This window comes from Morus notabilis, unplaced genomic scaffold (assembly GCF_000414095.1).
Source record: "Morus notabilis unplaced genomic scaffold, ASM41409v2 Scaffold382, whole genome shotgun sequence".
In the NCBI taxonomy this organism is placed as follows: Eukaryota; Viridiplantae; Streptophyta; class Magnoliopsida; order Rosales; family Moraceae; genus Morus; species Morus notabilis.
The window spans coordinates 197,975-225,830 of record NW_010364200.1 but is presented as its reverse complement, the minus strand read 5'-3'; the positions used below and the strand labels follow the sequence as shown (position 1 = coordinate 225,830).

At 38.5% G+C, this 27,856-nt stretch overlaps 1 protein-coding gene across 1 annotated transcript; it reads left to right on the top strand.

Moving 5' to 3' along the window:
* On the top strand, nucleotides 1–27,660 carry LOC21399426 (aspartate aminotransferase, mitochondrial). Its single transcript, XM_024170679.1, has 11 exons — nucleotides 1–332; nucleotides 447–532; nucleotides 25,119–25,325; nucleotides 25,455–25,560; nucleotides 25,910–26,014; nucleotides 26,097–26,269; nucleotides 26,657–26,816; nucleotides 26,906–27,001; nucleotides 27,084–27,178; nucleotides 27,265–27,349; nucleotides 27,437–27,660. Exons 1-11 carry the CDS (start codon nucleotides 162–164, stop codon nucleotides 27,470–27,472), a joined length of 1,320 nt encoding a protein of 439 aa, XP_024026447.1. The 5' UTR covers nucleotides 1–161; the 3' UTR covers nucleotides 27,473–27,660.
* The last annotated feature ends 196 nt before the right edge of the window (nucleotides 27,661–27,856 follow it).

The window sequence follows — 27,856 nt, the reverse complement described above, 5'->3', positions numbered from 1 at the left end:
CCCACTGGAACAGAAAATAGTGACAAAATAAACCATGGAAGAAGAAGAAGATGAAGAAATCTCCCAACTCCAAGCTCTTTATATACCTCACCAAAATACTTATAAGCATAATGGTAACTCAAAAAGTGAAGGATCAAATAAAGAGGATTTGACGATCAATCATGTATCGGAAATGCATGGCGTCTAGTCTTACAAGAAGATGCATTTCGAGCTCAACCAGAACCAGTACTACTTGGTGGGACCACGTCAACCCTGCTTCTAAGGACCCCATTACTGGCGTCACTGAAGCTTTTCTTGCGGACCCAAATCCCAACAGGATCAATCTTGGAATGGTATTTCAAATGGGGTTTTGTTTTGTTTTTGTTTTTTCTATTTTTTGGTGGTAATGAAATTTTTGGTTTTTGGAATTTATGACTGATGCTTAATATTTGGGATGAAACCATTAGGGGGCTTATAGGGATGACGAGGGGAAATCTGTCGTTCTACAGTGTGTTCGAGATGCTGAGGCCAAGATTGCGGGTTCTGAGTTCTTGTGAGTACCGTGTTGATTGATGTTAAATATGATTAGCGTTTGATTCGGAAAAATAACCCATTTGTACAAGAGATCTGTTTCTTTCTTATACTCAAATTTAGAGTGGGTTATGTTTGTTAGTCTAAGTTTGATAGGCAGATTTTTTTTTTTTTCAGGAAAAAAAAAAAATAATTATATGCTCACTGGTAATTTTATTAGTAGTTCCGATTATATTTTAACTTGTTTTCAGAATAGAACTTTCCTTTTTTTTACAAATGCTGTTGCATTTATCTATTTTTACTCGTTTCAGAGTTTTAATCTTGTCAAATAGTGCTGGAATCTAATGAAATGTTAGCCCAGATGATGCTACATTAATCCTAGTCATTAAAAAATCATTGTGTGTTTGTAAGAAACTTCAGTAGTTTTTGTCTGTATTTTTAAGAAACTTGCATATTCTAGCTCTTTTCACATTAAAAGACAGTTGATTTTTGTTCAAAAATTTATAGAAGGGATCAAAAGTTAGTTAGTCCCTTTTTATTTTTCTTGTTTTTTGTTACCTGCAGACAAAACACACTGTTTGGCTAGAAAGAATGAGAAGGAAAATGTTTAGAAGTAGAGGAAAATCTTTGATGGAAATCTCTGAGTGTGATTAATCTGGGAGAGTGAACACTTGTATTAATAGTTGAATATAACTACATCTGTTCTTCTAACTAATTACACAAGTTGTCTAACTAATCAAAATACCAATCCTGATTCTATAACTAATTCAATACAACTTGGGTATTCCTCTAACTAACTTTACCAACTTGACTCTGCTAAGCTGGATTCAAGATCTGAACTGGCACTTCTCTCTGACTTGATTGGCTAATGTCTTCAACGCGCCCTCTCAAACGAAAAGGGGATTCAACCACATTGAGTTTTTCCCTTATTCTGATAAATCTACTGACAGAGAGACCTTTAGTCAATACATCAGCTGTTTGTAAAGTAACCCCCCAATCTCTGTCTACACTGCCTGTAACCATGTAATTTCTGCAGCTATGTGAGCAAGTGCTCTATACTCTGCCTCAGTACTTAAGCACTACATGCTGCTTCTTTGAGCTCCAAGACACCAAACAACCTGCTAGAAAAAAACAATAAGCACTAGTTAACCGCCTGGACAGCTTGCCCAATCAACATTAGCAAGCTTGTCAATTGCAGTTGATGTCCCGGTTTAAAAGAAATCCCACGAGTGACAGTACCCTTTAAGTACCTTAACACTCTTTTACAGGCTTGCCAATGTACTTTTGTAGGACTTTGTAGGAAATATCCGGTCTAGTAATAGTCAAATATTGTAAAGCACCATTAGTGCTTCTGTATAAAGTGCCTCTGTATAAAGAAGGATCTCTCATTGGCTCTCCCTCTGTCTTGGACAAAGTAAGGCCAGGAGCAGCTGGAGTAGACCAAGGCTTTTGCACCTAACATATCAGTTTTAGCCAGTAGATCAGAAATGTATTTAGACTTGTCTCGATAGGCCTCAACCCAAGAAATAATGCAGACCTTAACTCCTTCAAGGCAAACTGATTGTTGGGATCCTTGATAAGCTGAGAAATGAGAGAAGCTGAATTGCCAGTAATGAGGATATCATCTACATATAAGAGAAGAAGCAGCAAAACTCCATTTTTATGTTAGATGAAAAGAGACACATCAGAATGAGAATTATGAAAACCCCAAGCAAACAAAAGTCTTTCAAACCAAGCTCTTGGAGCCTGTTTAAGACCATATAGAGCTCTCTTCAATTTACAAACATGAGTACTCCTGACAGGATCAATGAACCCCTCGGAGTGATGCATATAAATAGTCTCTTTTAAGAAGCCATACAAGAAGGCATTTTGCACATCAAGTTGCTTGACATCCCAACCTTAATTGATAGCTAAGGTAAGAACCACGCGAACTGTAGAAGCCTTGACCACTAGACTAAACGTTTCTAAAAAATATATTCCTAGGGTTTGAAGAAAACCCTTTGCCTTGAGATGAGCCTTATGTCTTTGAACAGTACCATCATGATTAAACTTGAGCTTAGAAACTGATTTATTTCCCACAACATTTACTTAGGAGATAGGGACTAATTCCCAAGTCTGATTGTACATAAGAGCTGTATACTCAGCTTGCATGGCCTTCTTCCAAGCTGGAACAACAAGTGCAGGAGAAACAGTAGTAGGTTCTACAGGTCCAGGACTAATAGGTAAAGGATGGTTAGTAGATAAGAAAAGCTTAGGTTTGACAATACCATCACATAATCTAGTGAGCATGGGATGAGAAGTATAAACTTAGAAAGATAAGAATAGAGTGATGGAATTTCTCGTATATTGATACTCTATAAAAATAGTTTACACGGTTTCCTGCTTATAGGAAAAGACAAGGAGAAAAAATAGGAATAAAATAACTATGCCAGCTAACCTATTACCAGACTTTCCTATTTTACAAGATTTGACTAGTTACTAATTCTATATTTACATATAACAAATCATCTAATCAAATCTCCTATAATTCGGCAATATCTCAGCTAAGTCTTCTATTTTCCAACAACCCCCCTCAAGCTGGTTTGAAGATATCTTCCATTGCCAGCTTGTCAATCAATCTATCGAACTACTTCTTGTGTAGTCCCTTTGTTAGTGTATCAGCAACCTGATCAGTAGTTGGAATATATGGCATACAAATTAGTCCACCATCAAGCTTTTTCCTTGATAAAATGCTTGTCAACTTCTACGTGCTTTGTTCTGTCATGGAGAACGGGGTTATGAGCAATGGAGATGGCTGTCTTGTTGTCACAATATACTTTCATGGGTGAGGAGTCAGGAATCTTCAAATCTTCTAACAATCTTTCAATCGACAAAACTTCTCAACTGCACTACTCCGAGCTACGACATTTTGTTTCTTGCTCTGCCACGTTACAAGATTACCTGCAACGAAGGTACAATAACCAGAGGTTGACCGTCTATCAATTATAGTCCCATACCAATCTGCAACGGTATAGACTTCAATTTGTAATGGTCACACCTTTTAAATATCAGACCCCTTCTTGGAGTTCCTTTCAAGTGCCTCAATATTCTGTAGACGGCATCAAAGTGTTCTTGTCTTGGTGAATGCATAAACTAACTCACCATGCTCGCTGCAAATGCTATATCTGAACGTGTATGAGACAAATAAATCATTCTTCCAACAAGTCTTTGGTACTGTTCTTTGTTCACCACATCCTCGGTTTTTGCTGATTGTAGCTTGACATTGGGTTCGATTGGAGTTTCAGCAGCTTTTCAACCAAGCAGCCCTGTTTCTCTGAGCAAATCAAGAGCATATTTTCTTCGATTAACAAATATGCCCTCTTTAGATCTTGCAAATTCCCTTTCAAGGAAATATTTCAAAGCGCCCAAGTCCTTGATCTCAAAGTCATCAGCAAGACTCTTCTTTAGTTTCTCTACTTGAGCACTATCATCACCTGTTATGATTATATCATCCACATAGACAATTAAAATGGTAATTTTCCCTTTTGTGGAATGCTTAAAAAACATGGTGTGATCTGCTTCACTTTGGCAGTAACCATAACTCTTCACAGCCTTCCCGAAGCGTTCAAACCATGCTCTAGGAGACTATTTAAGACCATACAAGGACTTATTCAGTTTACAGATTTTATTTTTGCCAAATTTCTCCTCAAAACCAGGAAGTAAACTCATAAAGACTTCTTCTTCCAAGTCTCCATTTAAAAAGGCATTTTTAATATCCAACTGATGTAAAGGACAGTTAGAATTCGCTACCAAAGACAATAAAACTCGAATTGAATTTATCTTGGCTACGGGAGTAAAAGTTTCTTGATAGTCAATTCCATAGGTTTGTGTGAAACCTTTCGCCACTAGTCTCGGCTTGTATCTTTCAATGCTACCATCAACCCTGCATTTTATAGTAAACACCCATTTGAATCCAACTATCTTCTTCTACCTTGGTATGTCAACACTTAGAAGGTAGAATAAAATTGTGGCTAGAATAATTTTATTGAATGAATACAGTGCCCTCTTTATAGGTAAGAGGAGGTACACGGGATTACACAAAAAAGGAAAGGAATAAAATAAAATATTGACAGTTTCCTATTCCCTATTCTATTGAGTTGACTTTCCATATTTACACTAGATACACATCCTAATACTCTTCTAGGATCATGACTAAAACGAGATAAAATCCCTAATTGACTCTCTCTGCCGACACTGCCCCTCAAGCTGGTTTAAAGATATCTACCATAGCCAGCTTGCCAACTAATTTATCAAACTGCTTTCTATGTAGCCCCTTAGTTAACATATCAACGACTTTTTCTATTGTTGGAAGGTACGGCATGCATACTACTCATGTGTCAACTTTCTCCTTGATAAAATGCTTATCCACTTCTACATGATTTTTTCGATCATGTAGAATTGGATTATGAGCTATAGATATAGCAGCCTTGTTATCACAGTAGACTTTTATAGGTAACAAATGAGAAATCTTCAATTCTTCAAGTATTCTATTGATCCATATTCCCTCACAAATTCCAAGGGCAACAGCTCTGAATTTTTCCTCTGCACTGCTCCTAGCCACCATTTTGTTTTTTGCTTCGCCAAGTAACTAGATTTCCTCCAACAAAGGAACAGTAGCCCGAATTAGATCTTCTATCTGTAATACTTCTAGCCCAGTCTACATCAGTATAAACTTCAATCTGCAGATGGCCGTGTTTCTTGAATAGTAGGCCTTTCCCTGGAGTTCCTTTTAAATATCTCAGAATCCTGTAGACTTCAAAGTGCTCTGGTCTTGGTGAATACATAAACTGACTTACCATGCTTACTGCAAAGGAAATATCAAGACGTGTATGTGATAAGTAGATCATTCTACCTATAAGTCTCTAATATCGTTCCTTGTCCTTCACCTCTTCAGTTTTGGCGGCTTGTAACTTCACATTAGGCTCAATGGGAGTCTCAACCACCCTACAGCCGAGGAGACCTGTTTCTTTGAGGAGATCAAGCACATACTTCCTCCAATTGACAAAGATACCTTCTTTGGATCTAGCAAACTCCATACCAAGAAAGTATTTTAACCTTCCCAGGTCATTGACTTGAAAATCTTCTGCAAGTCTTTTCTTCAGAATGCCTAATTCTGTTTCATCATTACCAGTTAGGATGATATCATCAACATAAACAATCAAAATTGCAACTTTGCCCATTTTTGAGTGTTTATAAAATATAGTGTGATCTGCCTGACTTTGAAAGAAGCCATAACTAGTAACAGCTTTCCCAAAGCATTCAAACCATGCTCTTGGTGATTGTTTAAGTCCATACAAGGACTTCTTCAGTCTGCATACTTTGTCACTTCCAAGCTTCCTTTCGAATCCTGGCGGTGAAACTCATGAACACTTTCTCTTCAAGATTGCCATTGAGGAAAGCATTCTTGATGTCAAGTTGATGTAGAGGCCAATCAAAGTTCACTACAAGGGACAACAAAACTCTAATAAAGTTTATTTTAGCAATAGGAGCAAAATTTTCCTGGTAATCTATCCCATAAGTCTGAGTGAATCCTTTAGCAACCAATCTGGTCTTGTACCCCTCAACACTTCCATCCGCATTACACTTTATAGTAAACACCCATTTACAACCTACTGTTTTCTTATCTCTAGGCAAATCAACTATTTCCCAAGTACCATTTTGCCTTAGAGCATTCATCTCCTCCATGACTGCTAACTTCCAATTTGGATCATCCAGTGCTTCCAGTATATTCCTTGGAACAAACAAGTGTGAAATCCTAGATATGAAAGCTTTATGGTTTTTTGACAGTTTTTGGTAAGAGAGGTACTTGGCAATAGGGTGTTCAGTGCAACTTCTGACACCCTTCCTAATAGCTATGGGAACATCAAAATCATGAATAATTGGTAAGTTATCAGTAATATTTGAGGGAACAACAGGTTAACTATTAGATGAAGGAATTAGACTAGAAGTTGGAAGAGTAGTACCTGAACTTGGGTTTTCGGATTGAGTATGTGCTGGATTGATAGTCACATCTTTGTTCCTTTGATGAAATCTCTTCCTAGTATAAACCTGAAGCTCAGAATTCCGATCATGTCGATCGTTTTGTAGTAATTCTTCCCCTGTCTGAGAATCCTCTTCACTAGTCACCAAAGAACATGGTTCTCCTAAGTGATCATTATCAGTAACATGTTAATCCTGTGTAGAATGAATTATTCTAGGAAGAGGTTCAGAAATATCCCAAAAATTGTCTTCCATTTCATGTGTCTCCCCCCTGAAGAGAATTTTGGGGAAAATAGGGTTGTTTTTCAAGAAAAGAAACATCCATACTCACATGGAATTTTTTTGTTTTAGGGTCATAACACTTGTAACCCTTTTTGTTTGAAGAATAGCCTAAGAAAACACACTTTACAGCCCGTAGATCAAGTTTTGAACGGAATTGACTAGGTATATTGACATAGACAGTACACCCAAAAACTTTAACGGGTAAATCTGAGTACAACCGAGTTTGTGAAAAGGATGTCTTCAAGCACTCAAGGGGTGTTTTGTATTTTTACACTTTAGTGGGCATCCTATTTATTAAATGAGGCTGTCAAAACTGCCTCACCCCACAAATATTTCAGGACATGCATAGAAAACATTATGGCTCGTGCTACTTCAAGTAAATGTTTGTTTTTTCATTCTGCAATGCCATTTTGTTGTGGGGTATCCCGACAAGTGGATTGGTGGTGAATACCTTTTTCTTTCAAAAAATCACCCAATTGTTCATTAAAATATTATGTTCCATTGTCAGAATGTAAAATACCAATTTTGGTTTGAAACTGGGTTTCAATCATTGTGTAGAAATTTTTAAACAAATTTTTTACTTCAGATTTTTTACTCGTCAAGTATACCCAACATAACTATGTGTGGTCATCAATAAACGTGACAAACCACCTTTTTCTCGAAAGAGTAATAACTTTAGAGGCCCCCCAAACATCACTATGAATTAGATAAAAAGGCTTTGAAGTTTGATAAGATTTCAGTACATATGTAGACCGATGATTTTTTGCTAAAATGTAACTTTCACACTGAAAAGAGGAACAATCAATTCCTTTAAATAACTTAGGAAACAAATGTTTCAAATAAAGAAAACTAGGGTGTCCTAGCCTAAGATGCCATAGCATGATTTGTTCTTGAACAGAAATTGAACTAATACTACTAAATCTCTGAGCTTTTTTATTACTTGTAGAGACTTCATCAAAGTAGTAAAGACCTTCAATCATCCTAGCACGCCCAATTATCATCCCCGAGTTCTGGTCCTAAAATTCAGAATGTGATTCAAAGAAAGTGATACGACAATTAGAATCTTTGGATAGTTTACTAACTGACAAAAGCTTGCAGGCTAGTTTGGGAACATGAAGAACAAAATTGAGATTAATTTTCTCAGTCAATTTAATCAGCCCTTTTCTTGCAATAGGTGAAAAACTACCATCGGCAATTCTAATTTTTTCATTGCCAGAACAAGGGAAATATGTGTTAAATAGGTGAGAAAAACAAGTCATATGGTCAGAAGCTCCGGAATCTATGATCCACGGAGAAGAATTTAAACAAGAGAGGGATGTAGGCTTTCTACCTGTTTGTGCCAAGGAAGCACTAGGAATACCGGATGAGAAATTGGACTTTATCAGTGTCAAGAGTTTATCGATTTGCTCCTTGTTGAAAGGACCCAAGTTTTGCTCCTTGTTGGAGGAGCCCGAGTTGGCTTCATTTGCTATGGGAAACCTTGGAGGGCCACAGTTATTCTTCTCCCCTATCTTGCCGTTTTTCCAATTTTCTGGTTTGCCATGAATCCTCCAACACGTCTCACGAGTGTGACGTGGCTTTTTGCAAAAGTCACACCAAAGTCGAGACTTCTCATCATCCCTGCGTTGATAGTTTGCGACCTTATAGGCAGCAGCATCAGTAATTAAAGCAGAATTTTCAATGGACTCACCAGCACCCTTTTCCAAGCCCAACACTCCTTCGGCTTTCTTCCCTTCTAACTTCGGCAAAAACTTCACCAATGGATGGGAGAGGACGCCTTCCAATAATTCTTTCACGCACTTCATCAAACTCAATGTTGAGGCCAACAAGAAACTTGTAAATCCGGTTATCCTCCACAGTTTTCTTATGGTGATTGCAATCATCAGTAGATTTCCATTCATAGGTATTGAAGAGATCAAGGTCTTGCCACAGTCTTTTCAAGGAATTGAAATATTTGGTGACAGAATCTTTCCCTTGCCGAATCTCTCCCAATTTCAAAGTTATCTCAAAAACTTGAGATTGATTTCCCAGGTCAGAGTACATCTGACTAACATTATCCCATAATTCTTTTGTTGTGGGATAGCACATGTAATTAGAGCTAATATCCTCATCCATGGAATTGACCAACCATGTCATAACCATGAAATTTTTCGCGTCTCAAGTAGCATATGATGGATCATCAACTGCAGGTGCCTTCTTGTCCCCTATGATGTAACCGGTTTTCCTTGCCCCCGAATGTAACATCCGGACAGATTGAGACCAGCGGAGAAAATTGTCGCCATTTAGACGAATAGTGGTGATCTGGACCGAATGAGTGTTGGGATGGGTGGAATGGTTCGGTTGAGTTTCTGGAGTTTTCTTTGGTGCAGCAACAGCAAGGCTTGTGGTAGCTTCCGACGTGACCTCAGACATGGCTATGTTTGGACGGAGGGAAGGAAAGGTTTTCTAGGGTTTTGGACACGTTGAAGAGTGAGAGGCTCTGATACCAACTTAGAAGGTAGAATAAAATTGTGTCTAGAATAATTTTATTTAATGAATACAATGCCCTCTTTATAGGTAAGAGGAGGCACACGAGATTACACAAAAAAGAAAAGGAATAAAATAAAATATTGACAGTTTCCTATTCCTTATTTTACTGAGTTGACTTTCCTTATTTACACTAGATACACATCCTAATACTCTTCTAGGATCATGACTAAAACGGGATAAAATCCCTAATTGACTCTCTCTGCCGACATCAACTATCTCCCAAGTGCCATTTTTTCTAAGAGCATTCATCTCTTCCATAACTGCTAATTTCCAATTAGGGACAAACAAGTGAGAGATTTTAGAAGTAAATGCCCTATGGTTATGAGAAAGCGTTTCATAGGATAGACATTTTGCAATAGGATGAGTGGTGCACATTCGGGTTCCTTTTCTAATAGCTATAGGAATATTAAGATCTGAGAATTCTATACTAGGAGATTCACTTGAAGATGAAACAGGAGGTGTAATAGGGAGAAGTAATGGGAATTGAATTACCGGAGTAATAGGAGATCTATCACCCGGAGTTATGATTGGTTCTGTCCAAGAATAATAGGTGGATCAATACTCTTAAGATGAGGCCTTCTCCTAGTATAAACTTGAAACTCAGAGTATGGATCTTTTTGTAGTATTTCTCCCCCAGTTTGTGAGACTTCTAAGTTTGGCAACTGTTGACTAGCACCTCTGTAATTTTCAATGTCTTGGGTAATTTTTTTCCAAGTTTGCAAATCCGAAATAGGAGAAGAAGAAGTGGAAATAATTGTGTTTGGTAGGAAACAGTAGACAAATCCCAAAAATTGTCTTCTTCTTTTTCATTCTCCCCCTGAAGGGAATTTTTGTGAAACGAAGATTGGCTTTCCAAAAAAGAAAATCCATACTCAAATGATTTTTTTTTTTTTGGTATGAGGATTATAACATTTGTATCCCCTTTTATTCAGGGAATAACCAATAAAGACACATTTTTCAACTCGAGGATCAAGTTTAGTCTGAAATCTGCTAGGTATATGGGCAAACACTGTACAACTAAAAACCTTTAAAGGTAAAATTAGAGAAAATCCTTGAATGTGGAAAAGTTTTTTTAAAACACTCTAGAGGTGTGTTGTACTTTAAAACACGTGTAGGCATCCTATTAATCAAATAAGATGCAGTTAAAACTACTTCTCCCCAAAGATATTTAGGAACATGCATGGAAAATATTATAGCACAGGCAACTTCTAGTAAATGCTTATTTTTTCTTTCCACAATTCCATTTTGTTGAGGGGTATCAAACACAAGTAGATTGATGTTGAATGCCTTTTTCTTTCAAGAAATTTCCCAAATACTCATTAAAATACTCAATACCATTGTCATCAAGAATACTAATTTTGGTTTGAAATTGATTTTCCACCATTTTATAAAAATCTTTAAATAGTTGTTCAACTTCAGATTTTTTGACGCATTAGATACACCCAACATAAATGAGTATGATCATCAATAAAGGTCATAAACCATTTTTTACCCGAAATAGTGGTAACTTTTGACGGGTCCCAAACAACATCACTATGAATTAAATAAAATGGTTTTGAAGCACGATATGGTCTTGACAAATAAGTAGCATGATGACTTTTTGATAAATGACAACTCTCACATTGAAAAGAAATAGATACCTAAGATTAGGAAAACTAGGATGTCCTAGTCTAAACCATGAAGGAAATAAATACCTAAGATTAGGAAAACTAGGTTGTCCTAGTCTAAGGCGCCAAAGCATTATTTGTTCACGAACAGAAATATAACTAATACTACTAAAGCCTAGAGTTTATTTATTACTGGAGAGATTGTCATTGAAATAGTAGAGTCTACCTATCATCTTAGCACTACCAATCACCCTCCTTGAGTTCCGGTCCTAAAATTCACAATGAGAATCAAACAAAGTCACACAGCAATAGAATCCTTTGACAATTTACGTGTAATGCTCATAATCCTTTGAGCACTCCATTCATAATCATTAAACAAGTCTAGATCTTCCATAATCATTTCAGAGAATTAAAGTACCTGGAAAAGTTGTCTTCTCCTTGTCGCATCTCGCCAATCTTCAGCATTAATTTGAAAATTTGAGACTGGTTTCCCAACTCAGAATACATCTGATTGATATTGTCCCAAAGCTCCTTTGTTGTTCGGTAGCACATATAATTGGAGCTGATTTCTTCTTTCATGATCATTGAATTTTCTGCATCCCAGGTGCCATACATCGGATCCTCTAGTGCTGGTGCCTTCTTATCTCCAGTCAGATAGCCAATTTTTGCTCGTCCTTGAATATACATTCTTACAGCTTGAGACTAACGTAGAAAATTATTACCATTTAATCGGATCGTGGTAATTTAAATAGAGTGTGGGTCAGAGTTTGAGTTTTCGGTTTCAATGGTCTTTTACTGGTCAACAGTAGAAGGAGTTGATTTAGATGAAATGTCGGACATGGTGGCTAAAGGAACAGGTCCTAAGCTTCTTTTTTATGGGTTTTTTTAAAAAAGAGTGGAAGATCTAATTCAGCTCTGATACCATATAAAAATAGTGAAGAAAAACGGAATAGAAGAAACTTCTCCTCTCATACTTTATTACGTGAAAGGTAAAGGCCTTATATAGAGAAACTTGACAACAAATCTGTCAATAATTCTCTACGATTGTAGAAACTAATAATCCCTTAATTTAAGGGATAAATCACAGAATTAAAATTAGAGAGATAGGAAACAACCTTCCTTATCCCTTCATTTAAACACAACCTAAAAGGAAACAAATCCCTAGAAAATAGGAAACCAGAAACGGGAGATTTTTCAACAGATTGAACATGCCCAGCTTGTCAATCTATCTTTCGAACATCTTCCTAGCTAGAGCTTTTGTTAGTACATCTGCAACTTGATTGCCACTAGGCACATAGGTTATGCACAATATACCATCCTCAATTTTTTCTTTGATAAAGTGTATTGACTTCCACATGTTTTGTCTTATCATGATGGACTGGATTGTGGGAAATACTTATGGTTGCCTTGTTATCACAGTAAATCTTTAGAGGGAGATTCATTTTCATATCCGTGAGCCACGGCTCAAAATTCAGCCTCAACACTACTCCGGGCAACAACTGTTTGTTTCTTGCTTCGCCAAGTAACCAGATTGCCCCATACAAATGTACAGTACCCTGAAGTAGACCTCCTGTCTTCAATAGAACCTGCCCAATCTGCATTAGTGAATCCCTCGATACTCTTGGACTCATTTCTGTTGAAAAACAAACCTTTACCAGGCGATCCTTTGAGGTACTTTAGGATTCGGAGTACAACCTCCATGTGCTCTTCGCAGGGAGCATGCATGTACTGACTAACAACACTCACAGTGAATGCAATATCTGGTCTAGTGTGGGAAAGATAGATGAGCTTTCCAACTAGTCGCTGGTATCTCCCAATATCAACCGGAGTTCCATCTTTCTTGTCTCCTATCTTTGTTGTGGAGTCCATCGGTGTGTCTACTGGTTTACAGCCTAGCATCCCTGTTTCCTTTAATAGATCCAAGACATATTTTCTTTGAGTGACTGATATTCCTTTCTTGTTTTTTGCAACCTCCATACCAAGAAAGTAGCGTAAGGGTCCAAGATCTTTAATCTCAAATTCAGTTGCCAATCTAGTTTTCAGTCTTGTCATCTCCATTGTATCATTTCCTGTCAAAATTATGTCATCCACATAGACAATAAGAATTGTACTCTTTACCATCTTTGTGTCGATAAAAGAGGGTATGGTCGGTAAGAGCTTGCCTATACCCTTGTTGTAAGACCGCCTTTGTGAATCTGCCAAACCAAGCCCTTGGGGACTGCTTCAAACCATAGAGTGCTTTTTTTTAGTCTGTAGACTTTCCCTTTCTTCCTATCTTTGTCGAATCCCAGTGGAAGATCCATGTAGATTTCCTCTTCCAAATCACCGTTGAGGAACGCATTTTTCACGTCAAGTTGTTGTAGATCCCAATCTAGGTTTGCTGCAAGAGATAGAAATACTCTGACTGTATTGAGCTTGGCAACTGGGGCAAAAGTCTCGTTGTAATCAATACCATAAGTTTGAGTGAAGCCTTTAGTAATTAGATCGATACTTCACAGTAAACACCCATTTGCACCCCACTGAAGCTTTCCCTTCAGGTTTCTCTACGAGATTCCAAGTTTGATTCTTTTCAAGAGCTTGTATTTCCTTTGTAACTGCCTTTCTCCATTCTGGAATCCTGTATATCTCTAGGAATCTTCTTTTCTAATAGGTTAGTAATAAAAGCTTGGAGAGAAGGTGAAAAGTGACTGTAGAAAACATAATTGGAAATGGGATGCTGAGTACAGAACTCCTTTTCTCAAAGCAATAGGGCAATCAAGATTAGTAACCTTAGGTCATGAATTCGGTTCTAATTCATGGCAAGGCTGTAGGTCCACAACATTCTCTATTCTTTGTGACGCTTTTCTCCAAGAATAAACACGTAACTTAGATTGCTTTTGTGAATCTCCCCCTTTCCTAGAGTTGTCAATGTTCATGACAGACTACAAGTCATCTGTTGCTGGTGTTGTTTGCTCGGTTTGCTCGGCTGGAGTGGGTGGATTGACTGTTTGCTCAGTTGGTATGGGTGGATCGGTTGGGAGAGGCAGGATAGGGCTTGGTGTGGGTTCCCAAAATGCGGCTTCATCCCCAATCTCCCCTTGAAGCGATTTTTTATGGTAAAAGGGATGGTTTTCAAAGAAGGTGACATCCATAGTGACAAAGTATTTGCGTTTTTCCGGGGAATAGCAACGGTATCCTTTTTGAGTGGCTGAATACCCAAGGAAAATACAAGGTAAAGCTCGGGTCCTAATTTGCTTCGGTTATGGTCATGAACATGAACAAAAGACTTACAACCAAACACTTTGAGAGGTAATGAGCTTACTGACCTTGTTTGTGGGTAGTATTGAAGGAAGAATTGGGAAGGTATTTTGTAGTTGAGAACCCGGGTAGGAAGATGATTTATAAGATAGCAGGCTGTAAGAATGGAATCACCCGAAAAAAAATTTAGGGACGTTATTAGCGAACATAATAGAGCGAGCTACTTCTAAGAGATGCCTGTTTTTTCTTTCAGCCATCCCATTCTGTTGAGGAGTATCAATACATGAGCTTTGGTGAATAATGCCATTTTCCAAAAAATACCCCCCTAGGATGGACTTAAAGTAGTCTCTCCCATTATCAGTACGTAAAATTTGTATTTTTGCTTTGTACTGGTAGTTCACCATCAAATGAAAGTGTTTGAACGTTTGTTCTACCTCGCCTTTTTCTTTTAGAAGATAAACCCAGATAATCCGTGTGTGATCATCAATGAATGTGATAAACCATTTTTTTTCCCGTTACATTTGGTACCCGTGAAGGACCCCATATGTCACTATGAATTAATGCAAATGGTTTGAATGATTTATATGGCTGAGAAGGGAAAACCGACCTTTGGTGTTTAGCAATTTGACAAACATCACATTGAAAAACATCTTTATTTCGAAAAAGAGAAGGAAACAATTGTTTATGATATTGAAAGCTAGGATGGCCTAACCTAGAGTGCCGTAACATTATTTGTTGTTCTCTAGATTAAGAAATAAATTCACAACCAGCGGTCAAAGCTCGTTTATTGTTGGAGATCCCTTCCTCAAAATAATAGAGACCATCGTGTTCCTTAGCACTGCCAATCCTCATGCCCGAAGTCATATCCTGAAATTTACAAATGAATGTGAGAACTGGGCAGTACAATTTAGATCTTTGGTAATCTTGCTAACAGATAGTAAATTGCATGATAGCTTTGGAACATGGAGAGCATCTTTGAGAGTTATTTGAGGACTAATATTAGTGGTACCGGTACCAGTAACCGTTGCAAGAGAACCATTTGCAATCTTAATTTTCAAATTCCCTGGACTAGGTTTATAAGAGCAGAAGAGATTCGCACAACCTGTCATATGATCTGTAGCCCCAGAGTCTATCACCCAGGGTTCAGTCGTTTCAGATATACCACTTAGAGCAGTCATGAAAGTACCTTTTTGGGCCAAAAGTGAGGTACTCGAGGCTGGTTGTGTCTGCTGACCTTGGGCAATGGATTGCTCTGGTTGGATGATTGGGCATTTAGGATCTGGCATAGCTGTTCCATTTGCTCCTTGCTTAGAGAGAAGTTGAAGTTGTTGTCACTAATCCTTGATGCAGTATCTGTAGTAACTTGAAGACCTCTGGAATCCCTTCTATTGTTGCGATTATCCTTCCAATTATCAGGTTTACCATGCAATTTTCAGCACTTATCACGGCTGTGGTTTGATCTCTAGTAGTGATCGCACCAAAGACTGCCACTCTTCTTTTCCGGGATTCCCCGCGAGAATTTTCAGGTCTGCGGGCTGAGAAGGCGGAGTTCTCAATTGTGGATTTTACAGTACCAAACATCACACGTTTGCGAGTTTCTTCTCTTTGAACTTCAGCAAAAATGTCCTCAATATTTGGCAGTGGCTTAGAGCCAAGTAGACGCCCACGAACTTCATCCAGGTCCTTGTTATGACCCGAAAGGAAATCATAGATCCTTGTTCACCATCTTTTGATGATTCTCAATGCATCCTGAACACAGCCAATGACCATTATTAAATAGGTCTACTTCCTGCCATAATTTTGTAAGAGCATTGAAATAAGTCGTAACATCCATCTCGGCTTGAGTTAGATTGCGAGCCTTGTTTCTTAGTTCAAACAATTGAGACGAATTTTTAAGATCAAAATATTGTCTTTTGGCTGCCTCCCACATGTGCTTGGCAGTTGTGTAGCACATAAAGCTTGCACTAATCTTCTCATCCATGGAGTTGATTAACCAGGCCATTACCATTGAATTCTGAGCATCCCAAGTCTGGAAAGATGAATCTGACTCTTCAGGTTTCTAGGTAGACCCATCAAGATAGCCATACCTGCCTTTCCCTCGAATAACCATCTCCACAGATCGCGACCATGGCAGTTAGTTTTTTCCATTGAGTTTATGAGATGTGATTTGGAGAGAGGAATTATCTGAGTAAGGGACATGAATTGTGACAGCCGTCATTGGGGTTGGTTGCAAGGGTACCGAGGTCTCCGAGTCGTCATTCCCTTTGGTGCCGGTCATGGCCGTTCCCTAGGGAAATGTTGGAGGTATGCCCACCATAAAAAACTAGAGAGAGGCGGTGCTGAAATTATACGCGGAAGAGTGCTGCAGCACTGGACAACGGTGTTGCAGTTTTGAATCGCTGAGAGCGTAGATGGAGAGGAGAAAAAAAAAATATTAGAGAGAGAGGAGAGAAACGAAGGCGCGGTTAACAGGGAGCATCGTTACTGGCTCTGATACCATGAAGAAAAACGGAATAGAAGAAACTTCTCTCATACTTTATTACGTGAAAGGTAAAGGCCTTTATATAGAGAAATTTGACAACAAATCTGTCAATAAATTCTCCGCGATTGTAGAAACTAATAATCCCTTAATTTAAGGGATAAATCACAGAATTAAAACTAGAGAGATAATAGGAAACAACCTTCCTTATCCCTTCATTTAAACACAACCTAAAACAAATCCCTAGAAAATAGGAAACCAGAAACGGGAGATTTGTCAACAAATAGTTTACACGGTTTCCTACTTATAGGAAAATACAAGGAGAAAAAATAGGAATAAAATAACTATGTCATATTTTACAAGATTTGACTAGTTACTAATTCTATATTTACATATAACAAATCATCTAAACAAATCTCCTATAATTCGGCAATATCTCAGCTAAATCTTCTATTTTCCAACAAGAAGGTAACTGAGGTTTGACACGTTTAGACCTAGAAGGTTTGGCTGGATTAGAAATTAAGGAACTGATGCCTCAGGTAAATAGGTGGGACAGGAGTTGATGTTTCAGTTGATATGTTCTCAGGTAAACCAGTTGGGACAAGGGTTGATGTTTCAATTGATATGTCGGATGGTACAATAGGTGGTAAATCAGGCAGGACATCGTAAGACAAGAAAGTATTAGTCTGAAGAAGAGATTGACTTACAGAAGTGTCAGTACTACGGTAAGCGGGGAGACTTGCTGAAGGAACTTCATTTGTAGGAACTGATCTATCTGGCAAAGCTATAGATATTAGTAAATGGAAGTTGAGGTGACATAATAGGAGACAAATCAACTTTGGGATTATGTCTGGAACCAAACAACTCTGAATAAGGAAATTCAAATTCACAGAAAACAACATTCTGTGAAATATACACACGACTTGAGGGATGGAGACACTTGTGCCCTTTATGTTGAGGACTATAGCCAAGAAACAAACAATTTGAAGAACGAAACTTCAACTTGTGATGATTATAAGGACGCAAGGCTGTACAACCAAATACTTTTAAAAATTTATAGACAGGTTTGGTTTTGAACAACTTTTGATAAGGACTTTGGTTGAGTAAAACAGGAGTTGGTAATCGGTTAATGAGATATGTAGCAAAAAAGAATGCTATCCACCAAAAAGTCAAAGGCAAGGGTGCTTGAGCTAACAAAGTTAGACCAAGTTCTACTATATGTCTATTTTCTTTCTGCTTTCCCATTTTGTTCATGCACATGAGGACAATGATGTCTAATAGAAATGCCACATACAGAAGAGGTGGAAATTTTTTGTACTCACCACCCCAATCACTCTAAACAGACTTGATTTCACAAGTAAAGAGATTTTCAACTAACAACTTAAAAGACTTGAACACAAACAAGGCTTCTGACTTGAGTTTCAAAGGAAAGATCCAAGTTGACCAGGTATAATCATCAATAAAATGTATGTAGTACCTATAGCCATGAGATGAAAGTACTGGAGCTGGGCCCAGAGATCAGTATGAACTAATTCTAGTGGTTTAAAAGTTTGTGTTTGACAAAGAAAAAGGAAGTACATGACTTTTACCATACTGACATGCTGAACAGAAAGAACTACGTTTATTCTTAGGAATATTGACATTACAACTTTTTAGCAACACAGATAGCATTCTGCTTGATGGATGGCCTAAACGCCTATGCCATAAGCTTGCTTGATCATTACAAGAAACATGAAAGCACTGTGAAATTGAACTAGAATTGACATTTTTACAAACAGGATGACAAACACTTTAAGCCATCTTTATTGGATGAAAAACTAGAAGACAAGAAGTACACGAATTTACATTTGTCTTTAGTGATCTAACAGCTGTAACATCTAGTCTAGTCAACCAACTAAAGACCCTCTTTAAGCTTCCCTGTGAGCAGCACCTTCCCTGTTACCTTGTCTTTTACAACACAGAATTTAGGATGATATTCAACATACACATGGTTTTCAGAAGTTGACTTTGAGATACTAACAATACTTTTTAATGAAAGGAACTCGGAGAACATTTGACAATGTTAAAGCTTTTGACTTAACAGATGAAGGTAGAACTGTAGAATCTATGAGTAATTTCAAGACACTTACCATTTCCAACCTTCATGGATCTGAAGATTTTCCAGCTCTGCAGTCACATGATTCGTTGCTCCTGTGTCCGCATACCACGCAGGATCTACAACTGTTGCAGGACCAGCAAAGAAAGCAGCTGGTTTGCCATACTGCTGCTGATTGTTATTGTTGTTGTTCTGTGTAGGAGGCTGATAAGATTCATCCATCCCGTACAACAAGCTAAGGCCGTGTGACCTTGCTTTCCACAGATTTGACAAGTAGGCTTCAAGTTAGAGCCTCGTCCAGAAGAAATTCCACCACCTCGTCCTCGTGCTCTTCCTCTGTTAAACTGAGATCCATTGTTTCCTCTTCCTCGACTACCGCAACGTCGATTTTCAACCAATTCGCAGTAGCCTATTGGACCTCTGAAGAGATCATGTTATTTTGTTGCTCAATTCGACATTCTTGAGTCAACACCGTAGCTTCGACTTTGTGCAGTGACATTTCTGAAGATTGAAGTGGCGCATCAGCCAATCCTACAGTAACATCATACTCGCTTGGCAATCTTGCAAGAATCATCGTAATGATATCGTCATCTGAAACCTCATGACCAGTGACTGCTAGAGCATCTGAAATACTCTCCATTCTTGCAAAGTACGCTGACACTGAGAGCGATCCCTTCATCATTTGGAGTTGAATCTTGAGAGGTGAAACCCTAGCTCTAGATCTGACTGCAAACAAACACTCAAGAGCCTGCCAGACTTCATGAGATGTGCGAAGACGAACAACACTCGTAGAATCGAAGTAGAAAGAGGTGATAAGTGTTGGAAGTGCTTACCAACTAATCACAATTAGTTTAACCTGATCCAATTTAATTAAGTTTTTTACCGTTGTATATTTATGTTATTAGGTGGTAGTTAGCTTATCATTGTTTAGGGTTTATTCTCCCTTTGTTTTGTTTTGTTTTTTGTTTTTTTTTCTGGGTTTCCGTCGTTCGCGCCAGAGTTCTGTTCAACGCCGTTCGTCACACCTAGGGTTCTGGCACAGTCACCTAGTTTTCGTCGCGCCGCCGTCTTAGATCTGGTCGTTCGTCTCAGATCCACCGCCACTCGGTACTCTGACAAAGTTTAGGGTTCCAATCAAGGGGAATCCAAAGACCTCCGTCACTCGTCCAATTCTGGCGCAGCAATTCCCGCCACCGTCTCGGTTGCCGCCGCCGTCTCGGTCACCGTCGCCGTCTCGCCGCTGTCACCACCTCCGTCGCCGCCACTACGCCTAGAGTTCCAGTCAGACTGCTGTTGGCTGCGGGTGTTTTTTTAATTTTTCTCCTCTCTCTCGTTGAAGGCACTTGCTTGAAGAAAAAAAAAAATGTCAGAATCTGAAATATCTTCTATTGCTCCTCATCAACACTCTACTGCTTATTCGAAGAACCCAACCCTTCAACTTACCACATGTCGGCTTAATGGAAAAAATTTTATGGCTTGGTCCAAATCAGCAATTATCTCTTTGAAGGGAAAAGGCCGACTCAAGTACATCTCAAGAGCTGCCGTAAAACCTGCTGATTATGACCCAAAATATAAAGTTTGGGAGGCTGAAAACTCAACGGTGATGTCATGGCTTTTCCACTCCATGATTCCTGAAATCAGCAGAACTACATGTTGCTCCCCTCTGCCAAAGCGATTTGGGATGCAGTTAACTAGACTTATTCCAAGACTGGCTTTGCGTCACAGATCTTTCAAATCAAGAAACAGATTATCTCGAACACAACAAGGTGACGTTGATGTCACAACATACTTCAACACTCTTAAAGGTTTGCTGGCTGAACTTGATCTCTATCAAAACCCGAATTTAATTGTGCTACTGATGCAAAGAAAATCAAAGACCTTATGGAGCAAGATCGAGTTATTCAATTTTTTACTGGACTAAACAAGGAATTTGATCAAGCGTGTCATCCAGTCCTAGCAAAAGAACCGTTCCCAGACTTAGACGAGGTCTTTTTTTATGTTTGGAGTAAAGAAAGCAACAAAAAATTGAAGAAACCTAGCGGCATTGGAGGTCCAACAAGCGACAGCTCAGCCCTTCTTGCCAAGAAGCCAACAGAGAACAAGAGAAATAATGACAAAGACTAGCTTTGGTGTGATTATTGCAACAAACCATGGCACACCAGAGCTGTGTTGGAAGCTTCATGGAAAGGCACAAAATTTAAAGCAACCCAACCATTGAGGAGGGAACTAACCAAATCGCCGGGGACAAGCAAACAATTCGGTTGCCAATAACACTGATATAGGTGAATCCGAGCTCAACCCACAAGACATTGCAAGACTTCGTCAATTGCTGAATCATATTGATAACCCCAATCAATCAGAAAAAATAGGTTCATGTTCCATGGTTTCTTCAGGTATACAAGCTTTTACCTCCCTCAACTCCTGTTTGGATCATTGATTCAGGTGCTCCCGACCACATGACATGCATGTCAAACTCTTTTTTGAAGTATTCTCCTTGTTTGGGGAAACAAAAAATCCAAGTAGCTGATGGAACTTACTCCTCAGTTGCTGGCCAGGGCTCTATTCAAATCATAAAAACCATCACTCTTCAATTTGTTCTCCATGTTCCTAATTTGGATCATTACTTGTTGTCAATTGGAAAAATTACAAGTGATATGAATTGCTCGATTAAAATTACACCTTCTGGTTGTTGTTTTTCAGGATCACTCGGGCAAGACGATTGGGCTTGGTAAGTTGAAGGATGGACTGTAGTACTTGGACACTGCTTGGGAATGTGGTTTTAAAGAGGAGTCTCAGTGTTTGGTTTCGCTCAGCATCGGTGCAGAACATATTTATTTGTGGCGTAACCGATTAGGCCATCCCTCTTTTTCCTTAATGAAAAAATTACTTCCGTCATTGTTCACCAAAATGGAGGTTAGCAACCTCCATTGTGAGTCTTGTATTCTTGCTAAAAATCATCAAGTGCCTTTTGCAATCAAAGAAATTCAGTTTGTTTCTCCTTTCAGTTTGATTCATTCTGATGTATGGGTCCATCACGTATTACTAATACTTTGGGCTATCACCTTCATTGATGATTGTACTAGGACAACTTGATTCTATCTAACGAGGCACAAGTCTGAACTCTCATCCATTTTTCACACCTTTCACCTGTTTGTTAAGACTCAATTCGGAGCCACCATTCAAACCCTACAATCAAACAATGGAAAGGAGTAGTTCAACCACGATCTGATGAACTACTTCACAAACGAAGGTATCTTGTACCAATCCATGTGTCGATACGCCCCAACAAAACAGAGTTATTGAATGGAAGAATCGCCATCTTCTTGAAGTTGCGAGGGCACTCTTATTTCAAATGGGAGTACCTAAATACGATTGGGGAAATGTCATCCTTACCAGTGCTTATCTCGTCAACTGGATGCCTTCATGAGTCCTTGAATACTAGAAGCTTGTAACTAAGTTGCTCTCAATGTTTCCCGATTTCCAAGGCAGTGACACTTTCCCCAAAAGTCTTTAATTGCCTTGCTTATGTGTTTGTCCATCCTCACTCTTGAATCAAACTTGACCCAAGAGCCTTGAAGTGTGTGTTCTTAGGGTACTCGGCACAAAAGAAGGGGTATACATGTTACCATCCTCCCACAAAACGACTCTATGTCACAATAGTTGTTGTTCTTGTTGAAGATCAATCATACTTTCCCCAGTCCTATCTTCAAGGGGAGAGCACTAAAATGGAAGATACGTGGAGTTGGGATGTTATTGTCCAACCTATAGCTGTCAGTGGTCCAATTGAAACTGAGACAATCAACCCCACTATCCAGCCTACAGTTGACCCTGTCAGCAACACCGAGCCTGGCACAACCAAAATTCCAAATGAAGCAGAGCCCTTCATTATTCCAGAATAGGAAAAAGAAATCAACACTGAGACACTAAAGTCGCCACCTCTAAAAGCGTTCTCCAAGAGAAATGGTCCGTCGTCAATTACCAAGCTCCAGTTGTCAACTCCGAGTCAAGTAATGAAAACACTCAACCAACTTTGTTCCTATATCTGAATCCCCAACTGCTAATATCCCTATAGCTTTGAGAAAAGTGGTTCGGAATTGCACCCAGCACCCCATGCCTCATTTGTCTCCTTGCAGAATCTCTCTCCTCAATATTGGACATTTCTCATAAGTCTTATTTGAAAAAGTCTCACCTCAGTTAATGAAGCTCTTGCCTCGAAGCGTTGAAGAGTTGATATAGAGGATGAAATGATAACTTTGGAAAAGAATCAAACTTGGGAAATAGTAGAAGCGCCAAATGACAAGAAAGTTGGGTGTAAATGGATTTTCAGCCTCAAATACAAGTCTAATGGATCTTTGGATAGATACAAAGCAAGATTTGTTGCAAAAGGCTACACCCAAACTTATGGAATTGACTATCTCGAAACATTTGCTCATGTGGCCAAGATCAACACCATTAGAATTCTTATATCACTGGCAGCAACAAAGGACTGTCCCCTCCATCAACTCAATGTGAAGAATGCCTTCTTACATGGAGATTTGGAAGAAGATGTGTATATGGATGTTCCCCCAAGATATCAACAGATCGTTGGAAGAAATAAAGTATGTAACTGAATAAATCCCTCTATGGTTTGAAGCAATCACCGCGAGCATGGTTTGGAAGATTCTCCCGAGCTATGTTGAAACAAGACTACTTTCAAAGTCAAGGAGACCACACCCTATGCTGAAAACTCACAAAACTAATTGTATATGTTGTCGATATTGTCGTGACAGGGGATGACCACGAGGAGATAGCTGGGTTAAAGGCTTATCTTGCTAAGGAATTTGAAATCAAAGATCTAGGGAGCTTGCGTTTTTTCTTAGGAATTGAAGTGGCTCGTTCGAGACATGGGATCTACGTCTCACTACAAAAGAACCAGTTGACAAAGGAGAGTATCAGAGGATGGTGGGAAAACTCATCTACTTATCTCACACAAGACGGATATAGCTTATGCTGTGAGTGTAGTGAGTCAATTTATGCACGCTCCCGTAAAACCACATTAGAAGTCGTGCATAGGATCCTAAGATACCTAAAAGGATCTCCCGAAAAAGGACTTATATTCTGGAAGAATGAGGAACTCAAGGTAAAGCTTATACTGATGCTGATTGGGTAGAATCCAAACTAGATCGACAATCAACTACAGGATACTGCACCTTTCTTGGAGGCAACTTGGTCTCTTGGAGAAGCAAGAAGTAACTATTCGTGGCCCATTCTAGTGCCGAGGCAAAATTCCATGCTATGGCTCAAAGGATATGTGAACTACTGTGGTTGAAGATCATACTTTCAAACCTAAAGATCAACATTGATGGTCCCATGATGCTATATTGTGATGATAAAACGACCGCACAAAGCATGTCGAGGTTGATCAACGCTTTGGAAGTGCTTATCAACGAATCACAATTAGTTTCACCTAATCTCATTTAATTAAGTTTTTTACCGTTGTATATTTATGTTATTAGGTGGTAGTTAGCTTATCTTTGTATATAAAATGGTGTAATCTCTGAGTAGAAAATGTATAGAAAATTAATCAAAGGCATTTCACTTTTAATAAGAGGCAGCTAAGGAGAAGTTGATCTTCACAAATCCACCGAGTATAAGCTGGATTTGGAACTCTTTCCAGATTTCCTTCACTGTTCTGCTTCTCAATGAACTTAAGAGGACAGCGCTTTGTACCAGGAATGTAGTCTTCAAATCCATGGCCACGAATTGCAGGTAAGATCTGAGATCGCCAAACAATGTAGTTCCCATGCTCTAATCAGACTGAAATCGCCATGTTGAGCTTTGCAGAGGAAGTTGAAAGAGAGCCTGGCAGAGTAGAGGGAACAATGTATGAAGAAGACGCCATTGACAAACTCAAGAAGCTCTGATATCAAGACAAAACACATTGTTTGGCTAGAAAGAAAATGAGAAGGAAAATCTTTGATGGAAATCTCTCAGTGCAATTAATCTGAGAAAGTGAACATTTGTATTTATAGTGGAATACAATTACATCTGATCTTTTAACTAATTATACAAGTTGTCTAACTAATCAAAATACCGATCCTGATTCTGTAACTAATTCAATATAACTTATCTTCCTCTAACTATACCAACTTGACTATGCTGAGCTAGGTTCAAGATCTGAGCTGGCACTTCTCTCTGACTTGATTGGCCAACACCTGTAAGCTAACTTATATTTTGGCATTATTTTGCTGACTGAAATCAACATCTCCCTTAGAATTGCATTCTCACCTTATCTTATTGCTTTTCTTTTCTGACATTCGCCTTGTTATTTCCCTGTGATTCTGGAGATAATTGACACTCATTGTGTGAGAGGCATTGGCAGGGAATCTATTTCTACGTCAGTCAGTTCAAAATTGGTTGAAGAAAGTTTAAAATTGGTGTATGGAAAGGACTCCAATGTCATTTCAGAAGGTAGACCTGCTGGAGTTGAGGCTCTCTCCGGCACGGGTGCCTGCCGTCTCTTTGCTGAGTTCCAGAAGCGATATTATCCCGAATCACAAATTTATTTAACCAATCCAACTTGGTCCAAGTAAGTTTGTAATAGGTCCCTAAGTGCTTCTATTACTATATATTTTGTATCAACCCTGTAATGTACGTGATATTAATCTGCAATTTCCTTTTGTCCGACAACTATGTACCAATCATGTGCATTGCATAGCCACCACAACATCTGGAGAGATGCCCACGTTCCTTGGAGAACCTTCCGCTACTATAATCCAAATACAAGAGGTTTAAACTTTGCAGCACTCATGGATGACATCAAGGTACATAATAGCAAGAATGAATTAGTTGAGTTAGATTACAACTGAATTTTCGTATCTCACTCAAACAAATTGAACTATCTTTCATTTTATAGCCTACAAAGTATACTGTATGAATCTCCTGTCTGAAATATTTCAATGAACATTTCTTTTCCCTATAGTATTATTTTAATTTATGGTGAAATTGAAAAGAAACTGACTGAAATATCATACGTCTTGACACTTCCAACGCAATTTTTTTAGAGTCGTTAACTTAAAGCACTATACATATGCTTTATATTATCCCATAAATATAAGGTACAAACAAGGGTCTTGACATTCTTAGTTTGTTTTGTTTTGGTGGATTTTACAGAATGCCCTAGACAGTTCGTTTTTCTTACTCCATCCTTGTGCTCATAATCCAACTGGAGTTGACCCTACTGAGGAACAATGGAGAGAAATCTCATATCTGTTTAAGGTACTTATTTTAAATGTGTTTTGTTGCTGTATTTCTTTTCTTTTTCTCCAATTAGTTCAAATCTCACATCAAAGACTTGCAGGTAAAAAATCATTTCCCCATTTTCGATATGGCTTATCAAGGTTTTGCGAGTGGACATCTCGACATTGATGCCAAAGCCATCCGGATTTTTGTTGAAGATGGGCATTTGATTGGTTGTGCTCAATCCTTTGCAAAGAATATGGGATTATATGGACACCGAGTTGGTTGTCTCAGGCGAGTAGAACATTCTTGAAATTTTTTTACGCTGATATTCTCTAAAAATCTGTTATGGGAAAAATTACTTCATAAATTGAAATGTTAACAGTATCTCAACTCACATGAATCTAAAATGTTTAGACCTCAAAGAAGGGCATACCAGTTGAGTCTGCCTTAAATTGTTATCAGATCGGTTGACTGAGACTATTAGCTGGCCATAACCTTCTAATTACCTTTCTTTGTCCGCGAAGTTGGATTCCAAGAGCAGTGGTATTTTGTGCCACTGGTTGTGGTACTCACTATTCGTTATGTGCACGTCTCACATCACTAATTCCTTTTATTTATTTACTTTATTTTTTGTATAATTGCTGTTCAGATTTTCTTATTCTAAAACATCTTTTTCAGTGTTCTGTGTTCCGATCAAAAGCAAGGAGTTGCAGTCAAAAGCCAACTTCAGCAGATTGCGAGGGCAATGTACGGCAGTCCTCCTGTTCATGGTCTATTATTGGTTTCCACGATCTTGAGCAATTCGGATATTAAATCACTTTGGCTCAGAGAGGTGAAGGTAATAACTCAGCATTTTCCGGTTTCTACTGGCGCATATCTAACTAACTCCGAGCAATTTTAATACATCCATTTGAGGTATGTTTCCAGGTTATGGCAAGTCGCATTAAAAGTATCCGTTCTGCTCTTCGTGACAATCTTGAGAGTTTGGGTTCTCCTCTTAACTGGGAACACATTACTAATCAGGTTGGTGTACTAATACGAAAAGAGTACTATCCTTTGGCTTTAAGATTATGCTGTATCTAATATTAAAGTGTTTAAACCACAGGTCGGAATGTTCTGCTTCTCCGGCTTAACCCCGGATCAGGTCAAACTGTTGGCTAGAGAATTCCACATATACATGACTCACGACGGTCGAATTAGGTAAGCATTATACTATAAACATCTTTAAACTAACTGGTAGATTGGTATAGGAATGATAAATGCCATCCTAACTGTCATGATGGCAGCATGGCAGGTGTAACCTCTGGCAATGTGAGTTACTTGGCGAATGCTATACATCAAGTGACAAGTTGTCAACAAGAAACCTTGAATGTCTGTAACACGAGTTTTTGATAGCTCATTTGTATCTATTCTCTAATGCTTAAGTACTAACCATTGAGTACTATTTTGCATGGCTAGCTTTCTCCAAAAGCTGAATGTAAGAGGCCTACATAAATTAGGAGCATGTTCACCAAACCGTAATCGAATGTAAGCAGAAGGGCAGTGGGTTTGGAAAATTAAATAAAAGCCTAAGAATGGAATCATTGATTCCCTAGCTCTCTAGTTTTTTTTTTTTAATTATTATTTGTAATAACATGTCCTTTTACATAGTTAAATATGTGAAATTATTATAGGTACAAAAATATATTTGATATTTGTTCCCATTAACCAGGAATTAATACCAAATGGTGTCAGAATTGATATTCTCTTTTTTATTTCTTAAATTAGACGGGGCTCACTAAACTGTCATTTTTAGTTTTGTAAGTACACTATTTATTAGAAAGGGAACGTCCTAAAAAAATAGAAAAAGGGAACACTCTTTGTGCATGTTTAGAATCG

Bases quoted from the DNA above. Each gene is read 5' to 3' on its own strand.
- LOC21399426 (XM_024170679.1), top strand. From the start codon at position 162: ATGTATCGGAAATGCATGGCGTCTAGTCTTACAAGAAGATGCATTTCG. The intron at 25,326-25,454 runs GTAAGTTTGTAA...TGCATTGCATAG, and splicing joins ACCAATCCAACTTGGTCCAA to CCACCACAACATCTGGAGAG. The intron at 27,179-27,264 runs GTAAGCATTATA...TCATGATGGCAG, and splicing joins ACTCACGACGGTCGAATTAG to CATGGCAGGTGTAACCTCTG.